General features: G+C 38.2%; 1 protein-coding gene across 4 annotated transcripts in view; it reads right to left on the bottom strand.

The window, feature by feature from the left end:
• Nucleotides 1-13246, bottom strand: part of dbnlb (drebrin-like b) — an 89584-nt gene that overhangs the window by 42465 nt on the left and 33873 nt on the right. For all 4 annotated transcript variants that reach the window (XM_028799348.2, XM_028799333.2, XM_028799339.2 and 1 more), the window contains exon 3: nucleotides 12928-13040. In XM_028799348.2, the coding sequence (XP_028655181.1) occupies nucleotides 12928-13040 (113 nt within the window). The remainder of the gene's footprint in view (nucleotides 1-12927; nucleotides 13041-13246) is intronic.

Genomic DNA, 13246 nt, shown 5'->3' with positions numbered 1-13246 from the left:
CACGTGCATCTTTTAAACAGCAGTTACTTTATGCTTTACAAAAAACACTACACTGTAAAAAGTAAAAAAAATAATGGTATAAATATAAAAAAAGAAATACAAATGTACCCATATAATCAAGAATTTCTAACCTTGGCTAAAATATTAACTTATTTTTAATGTGAATATTCATTCATAACAACGTAAGAAATTTGGTAAATGAGCAGAGCCTATTCAGTCCATCAAGCCTGTTTGTTAAGCTAATAACCAAGCTGTCGGGGTTGATTGTTTTTATTTATGGTATCAACGTTTGTCATGTCCTGCTAGCAACTGGGTGTAACCAATCATGCTAAATGTTTTTTGATTATGTAATGAATTCCTTGGAATTGTGATCTAATCAGTGAATTGTATAAATATAGCATAGAGGATGCTCTCTTCTTTGCAACACTTGCTAACAAGATATGTTGTTGCTTCTTGCAAGATTTAGATAAAGAATAATGATTGACGTTTTCTCCTGCCTCTATTTTATTGCCTAAACTGGGGCATTTCTGGGGGGTTGGGGGAATTGGAGGGGGTTGGTAGGTTGTCTGTTTAAAAATTTTCTTCCACAATTTCCAAACCTTCATACAATACTCCAGATACAGTATTATTTGTGCATTATATAGTTTTAGGATAAAACTGCTTGACTTAAATTCAACAGTTTTTATGAAATAACCCAACATTTTATCTTTTTAATTGCTTCTGTGTGTTGCTTAGTCAATGAAAATGTTCCATCAACATAAACCCCTAAATCCTTTTCAGAGGTTGCTTTCTGTATGATAGTGTCTCCCATCTTGCATTTATAATTGATGTTCCTTTTGCACATGTGTAGCACTTTTATACTTTTTATTCCAGGTGTTTGCCCGTTTCTGAAAGTTATCCAGGTTGCTGCCTCCCCAGTGTCTGCCATGCCTCCTATTTTAGTGTCATCTGAGAATTTAACAAGTTTACTAACTATACCAGAATCAATGTCATTAATATAAACCATACAAATTAATGGTCCAAGGACAGACCCCAATGATGATGTTGCTCCATGTGCAGCATTCTCCTTTTATCTGTACTCTTTCATCTTCTGCCGATTAACCAACTTAGAGTTCCTCTCATAAACCCATGTTGGCTGCTATTTAGAATATTATTTTCTCAAGTAATTTTCTAATGTATTTCTTATTACAGTTTCTATAATTTTGCATAGCACAAAAGTAAGACCAATTGGTCTGTAATTACTAGGATCCATTTTGTCTCCCTTCTTGAAGATTTACATTTGCAACTTTCCAGTCCTACGGTACTTCTTTCTGAAGTGACTGCTGAAATATGCCCAATAAGGGTTTATAAATGATGTCTTTCATTTCTTTCAATACAAATGGTAAGACCCCATCAAGTCCAGGGATTGTATGAGTGTTCAACATATTGAGGACTTGAAGCACATCTGACTCTCTATTTTAAAATCTATGAACTCAGAGTTTGTTTTGTCCTGCATGAGGAATTTTACTTGTTTATTCATTAATAAATACTTGGGTGAAATGTTTGTTTGATTTTCAATGAGCCTCCAACAGACTGACTTCTAACCTAGAACATTCATCTGATAAAATATTTCACTCCACTTCCGCACACCTTAAGGCAGCAGCCTTCTGGCAATACCTACAGATTTAAACTTTTCTTAATCTAAAAATACTGTATATAAACATTTTGCAAATTTTACTTATATTAGCAAATATTAAATATGATTCTGTTTATAATGGTATTCACGAGTATACTTAAGAAGTATTTCTAAATTTACATTGCAGAAATTAGTTTCTAAAACAGCTTTTAATGGGAAAGGTAGAATTAATACCTAACTATCTGCATTTCTATTATACAGCTTTAAAAACAAGCATGCAGAGTTTAGTAATTTAGTGTAGATCACTGATAGTGTGACAAATACTATGCTACCTTGGAATTTTATGGTTAATTTCTGTTGGTAATGCATAACACGGATATTGTTCAGTGACCAATGCATTTATTTGATTTGATTATCAAATTCATGATATAGTGTTACACCTTTGGAACTATGCACTACATAAAAACTCTTTTGAAGTTGTGTGCTAGGTTTTAGCATGCTACATCTACTCTATATATAGAAAATCCTAAGCCTAAAAGTGCAACGGTGACATTGTTAATGTCACTTTTTTTTCACGTTTTAAAATCTGCCTTATTTTAAAACCTACATATATATGTTTGGTATCATTCTTTTCAGAATTTATTGAACTTTAATGTGATGTTAGATTTTCAGATTCTTATTCTTTGTGCAAAAAGATTTAACCACTCCCGGGGCCAGAAATAAAACACAAGTAGTAGGACGACTGCTGTACATGCTTTTAAATGTTCGAAGCGCTGCAGGAGATTCAGATCACGCAGCACAGAGGCAGCAGCAAGCCAGCAGCTGATCGAGTAAAGAGGAGGTTATATATTTAAAAAAAAAAAAGTATTTGTTTCCCATTGTATCACCGTTTAAGAGGGGGTTATGGAGGAGCGACCGCATCTCCTTGGGGTGCGTTCAGCCCCTCTCTTCACAACATGAGTGGCAGAGACGCGAAGTGGCTGGCAAGCGAAGCAAACAGGGGGGAACCTCCTGGTTAGTAATAAATTGAAATACTGTTAGACAAAACTGCTGTAGAGATCAGAAATGCAGAAACTGGGGTTTTATTACATATTAAAGAAGCTTAAGAAAATTTATATGGAAGAAATAAAATGTTTATTAAACCATACACCTATAGGTTCATTGAATGTCAGTCTCAGAGAAGAATAAAAAAATGTTACATCTAAGTTTAGGTTACTATTGAAGAGTAATTAAAGATTTTGATATGTAATGTTATTTTAGTATTACAATATATTAAGCAAAATACACAAAAAAAATCTAAAATCACCTGTTCAAAATGGTAATTGTGTACCATTTCTTTATCCATATTACTAACCGAGAATGGTAAACCGGATGATGGACGCAGGCACATCCGGCCATGGGCCGTAGCTGCAAAAAGACGTACTGCGCCGGCGCAACAAACAGTCCGCGAGAGTCGGCTGAGGACCCGAGAATGGCGGACAAAAGAGGTCGAGAGAGGCGGATGAGGGTCCGCGAGAGACGCAGGCGCAAAAAGAGTCCAGACCCGAGAAAGGCGGACAAAAGAGGGCGAGAGAGGCGGATGAGGGTCCGCGAGAGACGCAGGCGCAAAAAGAGTCCGACAAGAGCACAGAAAACAGGAGTGAGCACATACAGAAAGGAGTCACAAAAATGAGGCTCAACAAGCACCAAAATAAGGAAAAAAAACATTAAAGAGTACTCAAACGAGGGGAAAGCACGAAACACATTGCACACGAAACTAAACACACCAGAAAAAAAAGAACAGACGAGCGCACAATAGCAAGGCACGACCATACCCCCGCCACCCTACAGGCACGGGACGGGACGGGACGGGACACACACCAAGAGGGGGATTCAACAAGCCCATGGAAGACCAAAAAAAAGAACACAAAACCACCCCACAGACCCTACAAGCAAGGGACGGGACACACACAAAGAGAGGGATTCAAACAAGACACAGGAACACAAAAAGAAACAAAACGCTCGCGCAACAACAATCCCCCCCACACATCCATAAGATGTGACACCCAAAGCCACATATTCGAAAGTGAACGTCAGCACCTTCACACTAGGCAGCATAGGTGTCGGCATAGGTGTCAGCATAGGTGTATGTCCTTTCAATAAAGCACTATTAACCGTTCAACTGCAGAAAAGGCTCCATATTAACAGTGAGTGCAATTATCCTTATTACTTATCCATATTTCGCATGCTGAGAAAGAAACAAGTCATGAATACACGCTCACGGGTACAAAACGATTCGGAAAGGATAACGGGAACAAACACACGTACACGAAAGAAACAAGAAAATAGACGACGGCGCATAAAACGCGCTTCTGAAACACCGGGAGAGAAAATGTCAAGGATCGAAAAAAGGAAAGCGCAAGTGACACCGTTACAGAGACGTGCCCAAATGGACAGACACAATGAACGTAGACGCATTCAGCGCGCGGGTCAAAATGCTGCATCGAAAGAAGCACGATTACAAACCGAAAGAGCTCGCGTGTCAGACATACAAAAAAGTGAGCGAAGAGACAGAATAAATGAACGGAGACGTGAACGACGCGCAAATGAACTGACAGAAAAAAAAAAAGCAAGACGCGAAAAGCGCAAAGCTCAAATGACCGACATACAAAAACGGACAAGGCTCGATACAAACAATGCACGGCGTAGACTGAAACGGACTTTGCGCAAAGCCGAGGCGAATAAAAAAAAAGAAAAAAATAGCGCGTCACAAATAATGGACATGCAACAAAAAGGCAAGCAACCGCAAAAAGCAAAACATGCCCGTCGGGGTCATCAACGCCACGCACCTGTTAAACGCTTACGACAATTGGCTGAAAACGCCTTCAATAAGGAATCCACTATTGAGGAAAATTCATTGGGATTAATGAATGTCATTTGCAATCATTGTCATTCACTTAACTTCACAGAAGAAACAACTGGCAATACAAATAATGAATTTACACGTTGTTGTCAAAAAGGTCAGATTGCACTGCCTCCTTTACATTCATATCCTGAATATCTAAAGAAGCTTCTAACTAACGATGTGCCTGAAAGTAAAAACTTTATGAACTGCATTAGATCCTACAATAGTTCATTTGCTTTTGCATCTACCGGAGTAAATATCAGGCCACCAAAAGGCAATGGCCCATACTGCTTTCGCATATGTGGACAAATATTGCATCGCATTGGAACAGTGCACCCTGAAACAAATCAACAACGCAAATATGCACAAATCTACATCCTAGATCCGGATGAGACGATCTATCAACGCATGAACCTTCCTGAAAACAAACAATGCACAGAGCTTATAATGAGAAACGTCACTCATGTCATAAACGATCACCCATTAGCTAAATCTATAAAAATGCTACAATGAAGTTGAAAAGGAGGCAAATACAAAAGCAAATGCAGAAGGTATAGCAGCAACTACAATTGCTTTGGTCTTGATAAAGGACAAAGAACAAGATCCAAGACGATACAATCTGCCCGTCGTTAATGAAGTGGCAATTGTCTTTCAAAGTAAAGATGGTGAGCCTCCATTTCACAGAGATATTGTTCTACATTTACGTCCTGATAAAAACAACACACCTACATTCAAACGCATAGACATTTGCTTTCCGCTTCTTGATACTTTAACATACCCCATATTATTTCCGACTGGACAGGAAGGATGGAGTGCTACAATTTCAAGAATTAAAAAACAGCAGGCACAGAGACACGTGTATCACGTGTATCCATGAAAGAATATTTCTCCTACAGACTCTCAGTAAGGGACGACTTTAATCCATTACTCAATGCAGGAAAGCTAACTCAACAATACATCGTTGACGTTTATGTTAGAGCGGAATCAAATGATCTGCAGTGGATAAAAAACAACCAGCCTTCACTTAGAGCCGATAAATACAAATCGCTGCTGGACTACATTAATCGGGATGCTGACGTCATGGAGCACCCGGCTGGAAAACCTGTTATTCTACCATCATCCTTTCAAGGCAGCCCACGCAATATGCAACAACATTACCAAGATGCCATGGCTATCGTAAGAAAATTTGGAAAACCAGATCTGTTTATCACTATGACCTGCAATCCTAAATGGACAGAAATTACAAATAATCTTAAGCCGTGGCAGAGAGTCGAACATCGTCCTGATTTGGTTGCAAGAGTCTTTAAACTTAAACTGAATAACCTCCTACAAGATATCAAACAAAAATCTCTATTTGGAACTGTCACAGCCATTATCCACGTTATCGAGTTTCAGAAGAGAGGTTTACCACACGCCCATATATTACTAATACTTGATGAGGATTCCAAAATACGCACTGAATCTGATATCGATAAAATAGTCAAAGCTGAAATTCCAGACCGTGACACCTCTCCACGCCTTTTTCAAATTGTTATAAAGAATATGATTCATTCACCATGTGGCCCTACAAATCCAAACAGTCCATGTATGCTTAATGGCAAATGTTCAAAAGGCTTCCCCAAAGACTTCCAAGACATTACACTTGGTAATATAAATGGATACCCTAAATATAGAAGACGAAAGACAACTCAATTACAAATTCGTCCAGGTCATTCAATTGACAACAGCTGGGTCGTTCCATACAATCCTTATTTATGTTTACGCTACAACTGCCATATAAATGTGGAGATCTGCGCTACAGTAAAAAGCGTTAAATATCTATTCAAATACGTATACAAAGGACACGATTGTGCTAATGTCTCCATATCTGAAACAAATGATCACGATGAAACTCGAATGTATGTTGATTCACGGTACGTCAGTGCTCCGGAGGCCATTTGGAGAATATTTTTCTTTCCTATGCACCATCAGAGCCACACAATATGTCGCTTACCAGTTCATTTGGAGAACGAACAAACTGTCTGTTTTCATGCAGGTCATGAGGCACAAGCAGCAAAGAGAGCAGCCACAAAAGATACTAAACTAACTGCGTGGTTTAAACTCAATCAAAACGATCCCAACGCTCACCGTTGGAAATATTGGGAAATACCTGTTCACTATGTTTGGATTGACAATGGCAATTTCTGGAGAAAACGACATCACCACGGTGATAATGTCATAGGACGAATGTACACAGTCAGTATTAAAGAACCTGAAAGGTTTTACCTTCGATTACTTCTTCAACATGAAACCGGAGCTACATCATTTCACGACATTAGAACTGTACAAGATGGCTACACCACCAAACTCTGTCAGACATTCCAACAGGCGGTAAATGACAAAGGATATTTATTAGATGATACAATTTGGCAAAAAACTCTACACGATGCGATATCCTATTCAATGCCATGTCAAGTTCGACAACTATTTGCTTATATCTGTGCCTTCTCATCACCATCAGATCCTTTGACCCTCTGGAATACAAACAAAATGGGAATGATTGAAGATATTTGCCACAAACTTCATGATACTAATGATTCCTGCATCGACTGTGAAGCCTATGCACTACACGACATTCGATTGGCTCTTATGCTCCTTGGGTATACATTGGAAAACTTCCATTTACCAAATGTTCCAGATTCCTTACCGGATATAAATTACACACCTATTGATCTACAACAAGAAGAACGAATTGCACAAACTATGCTTTCCTCTTTAAATGAATTACAATCTGATGCTTTTCAACAAATTATTCATGCCACGGAGGACAACAGCCCTATACCCAAATGCTTCTTTCTTGACGGCCCTGGAGGAAGCGGAAAAACATACCTTTATGAAACACTTATACATTTCTTTGCTGCAAGACAACAGATAATTATCGCATCTGCTACAACCGGAGTGGCAGCAAATCTGTTAATAAATGGTCGTACATGTCACTCAATATTCAAAATACCGGTCCCAATCACAGAGACATCAGTATCTACTATGAACATTCACAGTAGCAATGCCCGAGACATCCGTCTTGCAAAACTGATAATTATTGATGAATGTACAATGGCATCCAGTCACTTACTCAACACCATTGATAAACTTCTACAAACGTTGATGAATAATAATATTCCCTTTGGAGGAAAAGTTCTTTTATTAGGAGGAGATTTTAGACAATGCTTAGCTATTGTTCCACATGCCATGCGCTCAGCTATTGTTCAGTCCACCTTAAAATACGCAGACAATTGGCATTGCTTTAAAACAATACAGTTGGTACAAAACATGCGATGTTCAGATCCAGAATATAACAGTTGGCTAATACAACTGGGAAATGGTACACTCACAAATACAGATGGACTTCACCCAGATATTATTTCCATTCCACAATCCTTTATCTCAGACGACTTAGTAAAAGAGATATTTGGAACAGCAATCACATTAGACCAAATACCCCTGTTAACACAACGCACTATATTATGTCCAAAAAATATTAATGTTAATCACATTAATAACCAAGTCATTTCATTACTTCCTGGAGAGACACAGATCTTTCTAAGCTCAGACAAAGTTGACTCTGATGACGACAATGAACATATAAATTTCCCCTTAGAATATTTGAACACTATTAACCCTGCCGGATTACCACAACACGACCTTGCCCTTAAAAACGGAACAATAATCATGCTATTAAGAAACCTTAACACAAAACAGGGTTTATGCAATGGCACACGGTTAGTCGTCAACACCATGACACGCAATGTTATTCAAGCAACAGTTCTTACAGGATCACATGCTAACAATACTGTTCTCATTCCTAGAATTGACCTTACAAGTTCTGAGCTAGAATTACCTTTTACATTGAAACGCCGACAGTTCCCCATTAAACCTGCATTTGCCATGACCATCAACAAATCACAAGGACAAACCATGGACAAGGTTGGCATCTACCTCTCTGAACCCGTTTTTGGACATGGACAACTTTATGTTACCTTCTCACGTGTTCGCCGTTCATCTGACGTTAAAATTAAAATTATAAGTAATCCATGCCAAGGAAGACTCATTCAAGGACAAGACACCATCTTTACTACTAATGTTGTATACAAAAAAATATTCCAATAAAACATTAATATATGACAAACACTCTATTTGTTATTTCTATGGGCATCATCCAAAGCTGCACACTATTCTATATCTAATTCATACATCTGACTCTTTCTCATGTCCCAACGCCAGGGGTTGGCGAGCGAAGCGAGCAGGGGGCGGAGCCCCCTAGTTTATTTCACTAAATTAGTGCAATCATCACTAGTATATAACAATGGGAACTGAGAGATCAGAATTTCAGTATACGGTGTCCTGTACTTTATTGTACATCATTACATGTGAATATATTACTTTATGTTTCTGTTCTACCCTATCAGCCCTCCTAAACCTATTTAGTGTAGAAATCATTTCAAGTTTTGCATCTCCATGTAGTGGTAACTAAAGCCTCTCCACCCCCATGGAATTTTGTCAACAAAGAAAACTAATTCTACTGTGGTTATTCCAAATGTCTTCCATTAACCCATATAAATATCTGTGACTTTAGTAATGACTTTTGGTTTGCTGAACATGTCTGTGACAGAGCCGGTGAAAAAAGTTAGCTGACCCAGGTTAGAGAATGATGGTATATATAAAAAAGAAAAAAAAAAAAGACTGAAAAACAAAATAAAACAAAGCCCAGCTAGCAGCAGCCAAATCAAATCTCATAGCACATATAGTTGTACAGATATAAGTGGAGGGAGGCAATATGTTTATGAACATGGCAACAACACAGCTTGAAATGCTGAGGTAAAACACCGAGGTAGAAAAATCAGGTGACAGCTAACAGGCATAATGATTTTAAATTGGGGTGACTCTATTGGGAAGCTGAAACTGAAAGAAAATATTTGTAATATTCAGACCTGGGGCCTCATGTATAACGGCGTGCGTAGAACTCACACTATAACATGGCGTAAGCACAAAAGCGGGAATGTGTGTACGCACAGAAAAATCCAGATGCAGGAATCTGTGCGTACGCAAACTTCCACGTTATTCCGCTACATAAATCCCAATCAGCGTGAAAAGTAACGCACGTGCACGCGCCTTCTGTCCCACCCCAAGTCCTCCCAGAATTACACCTCTTTGAATATGCAAATCAATATAAATAGCCCTTAAGCTCAGCCTTCTGTGAAAAGACAATGGGAAAAGCGCGGGGGAAAATATAAGAATTTCAGTGAATACCAAGTGGAGGCAAGGAAAAACGTACTATTTGTTGGTTTACAGTGGTATAAACAACAAAAGGAAGTTGATCGAGTGACAAAGTGTCGGAGAAACTCGAAAGCTCAAGTTCACAAAGTCGCACAGTGCCCGAAATAAAAAAGTTGTCACATATCAAAGTCGGCGTGAAAAGGCGACTCGTAGCTCACCGTCTGTCATATGAAAGCTTATTAGGGTACAGAGAAAAAAAATAGGCACACAGTGGGGAAAAAAACATGAAATCTCGAAATTTCCACTTTAATCACATAGTTTATTTTGTCATTAAAGTAGAACATCATAAACTTCATCTTAAAATAGTTTAGTTTACTAGTTTCTCAAATCCCATCGTAACTAAAGTAGCACATTAAATTCTTTGTTCTGTGTTTGTTCTTCTATGTGCTCTGTGTGTGTGAATCATTACGTGCTTCTGTTCTTTCTCTTTCTCCAACAGGACACAGAATCCATTACATTCATGATATTACAGCTCTCTGAATAATTAAAATACGGAGATATATACGTGATATCTTTTTCATGATGATCGGAATGAAAGCATGTTATTAAACATGGGAACACGGTGGCGCAGTGATTGTTCATATCTCATGCAAGAGGCTTGCTGCGCCATGCGCAACCTTCGATGAAATAATTTATTACAGAAGTACTGTCTCTTTCAAACGTACTAACCTCCAATTCCTGTCCTTACTTTTCTTTCTCCAAATACCCAATCGCCCACAATCAGCTCTGTAATAGACGTTAAGCCATCTGTAAGTTTAGAATGCTGATTCTTCAAAACGTTTAAGGATCATTGAAATAACTTCGTAGTACATGTTTAATTATTCTATCCATCTATCCTTCCAGTGTCGCGTCAGCACCAGTAAGAATACAGCACAAGGAAGGCAGGAGCAATCCGTGAACCAGCTACCGCTGCGGCACCGTGTCCTCACATGTTTAATTATTAACGATACAGATTATTTAAATGAAGTTAAAGTTTTATCTGTATACTATAGTCAACATATTTTGCTGCATTTCATCTTAAAAATTATATCATCATCATACGCGCTTTATTAAGTGGTGCAGGTTGTGCAACTTTATAACTGTAGTGCAAGTTTACAGTGGGGTAATTGTACTTATAAGTACAAACAGTTCTACAAGGAGCACTTGATTGAGTGCATTTATAGTTCTTGGGATGAAACTGTTTCTGAACTGCGAGTTCCGTACAGGAAAGGCTTTGAACCGTTTTGCCATGGCTGAGGCAGCGTGCTTGATACTGTATACCGATAATTCTCTTTTCGATCAGCTGCTGCTGTGATTCCCCACTCAGATACAGTGATATAAATACTCCGAGTGGTGAGTGAGAGTAATATGGAAAAAGATGATCCGCTGTGGCAACCCCTAACAGGAGCAGCTGACAGAAGAAGAAGATGCAGTGAGAGTAACAACGCTAAAGCAGTTATGGTATTTGGAATACTATGGCTATTCCCTGGACCATTATATTGTTACGGGTTAATTACAATCAGATGCATTACACTAATAAACAATATGCAGTTAATTTCAGTGTATTTATAAAGCTGCGTCAGGAATGTGGGTCTAAGAAAGAAAGGGTAACTACACAAGAACAGTAGCACTGCTTTGACGCTGGGTGCCGCCAGTCTGCAAAACTGAGCGGAGAAATTGCGTACGCCAGGGTATGAAGTACCGTGGAAATGTGCGTGGCTTTACGCCAAGTTTAGGTTTTATACATCACGATCTGAGCGTGGAAACGTTCGTACGCAAGACTTCTGTGCATATGCACCGTTTATACATGAGGCCCCTGATGATTGTAAACTCATTATATGCAATAAGCTAAATAAGGAAATTAATGCAACAAAACCAGTAATGATTGTGTAAAATAAGGATTAAGGACTTTTACTTTGTAGAAGGCTCCTCATGACTGCTTACAAGATCATGGGTATCAATATGTGTAGAATGTATCCAGAGTTGGACGCAACTAGTAATTAACACAGCACTGTAATCTGCGAGTCTAGCTGCATTCTAATGCAAATAAGTTTAGCTTTCATATGTAAATTTTATCAATACGGTATATTGTTGTCCAATACATACTGTAAACAAGACTTGCCAAAACAAAGTACAAGAATCTTTACAGGCAGCTGTAACCATATGAATCTTGTAAAAGTTGGAGCTAAGTAGGGTAATGATACACAATTATGAAAGAACCAGTAACGGCGCACTGCAAGATAACGTGCAGTGAATACACTTGACTTGAGCATTCATAGTTTTCATACTCTTTCTCTGTATGTTTAGCATTCATTTGCTCAGACATTGATGCACTTGATATTTCCTGAGCAGCTCTTCTTTTCTCCACCCTACCAGCTCGCTTCATCTCTTCTTTCGTCTGCATCTTTTCACATTAAAACTGATTAAGTCAGTGTTTGTGTTGCAATTACTTAGTACGCTTTCTTTCATTTTTCACTTAAGCTGGCACTTAAATCTTCAATCTGCCTCAACAATGATTTAAGATATGAAGAGGTAGGGGAAGTGACGGTGAAGGTGGTAGGGATGAGAATGGCGCCCATACACATGCGCCACACGGTCAGCCTGCTGGCCGATGCAGAGAGTCGATTCTACAATAAAATAAAATACAAATAAAAAGAGGAATAACCTTGGAGGTCAATCATCAAAGCGGATAGTAGATGTTACGTAGTATATGTGTACCAAATTTCATGTCAATAGGTCGAATGGTTTGCGAGCTACAGGTGATTTAAAATCCTGGACAGACACACGGACAGCCACTGTAGCGTATTATATATAAAGATGGAGGACCAAAAGGTCTCTGGCAAGACCAAAGAGACCAATTAACCACCAACTGTAATAAACAAACATGGAAAAATAAAACATGTAAAAAAAATTACAATATACAGGATATACATTAAGCAAAAAAATAATAATTTGTAAATTTCACTTTAAATTATATTAATAGAACAAAAATACTTCATAAACAGCACACAAGCAAAAAATCAATCCCTGAATAACCAGAATCAAAAATTTTTTTCACATCATTATTGTCTCAGTCAGTATTTATTATCTTCAGTTAAAAGCAATTAAAAACTACACATGCCAGAAATGTACCTACCCAGTTAATCAGAACATATTTGGACAAGCCAGAGTTCGGGTCCTGAACCCTGCAGAAGGCATACATCACCTTTCCACTGTTCAGCTCGTCAACCATTTCTTCCAAGCCTCCATCTAAAAATAATGTAAACTAAAATTACAAAAACAAGTACTAAACAGAAGCATCCAATGTGAAAAGAACAAAAAAATATGTCTTAATCTTTCTGAAAACTAAATGGAATGTAATAATGGTACTTGTTCAAACCAAAGAATTAAAGGATAACACAAGCCAAAAGTAATTAAATTTTAGCATTTTCCTAGATGTTATTTGCTCAATTGTT

The sequence above is a fragment of the Erpetoichthys calabaricus genome, chromosome 1, assembly GCF_900747795.2.
Source record: "Erpetoichthys calabaricus chromosome 1, fErpCal1.3, whole genome shotgun sequence".
NCBI lineage: Eukaryota > Metazoa > Chordata > Cladistia > Polypteriformes > Polypteridae > Erpetoichthys > Erpetoichthys calabaricus.
Note: the sequence above shows the minus strand (reverse complement) of the source record. Positions and strands in the feature narration are given on the sequence as shown.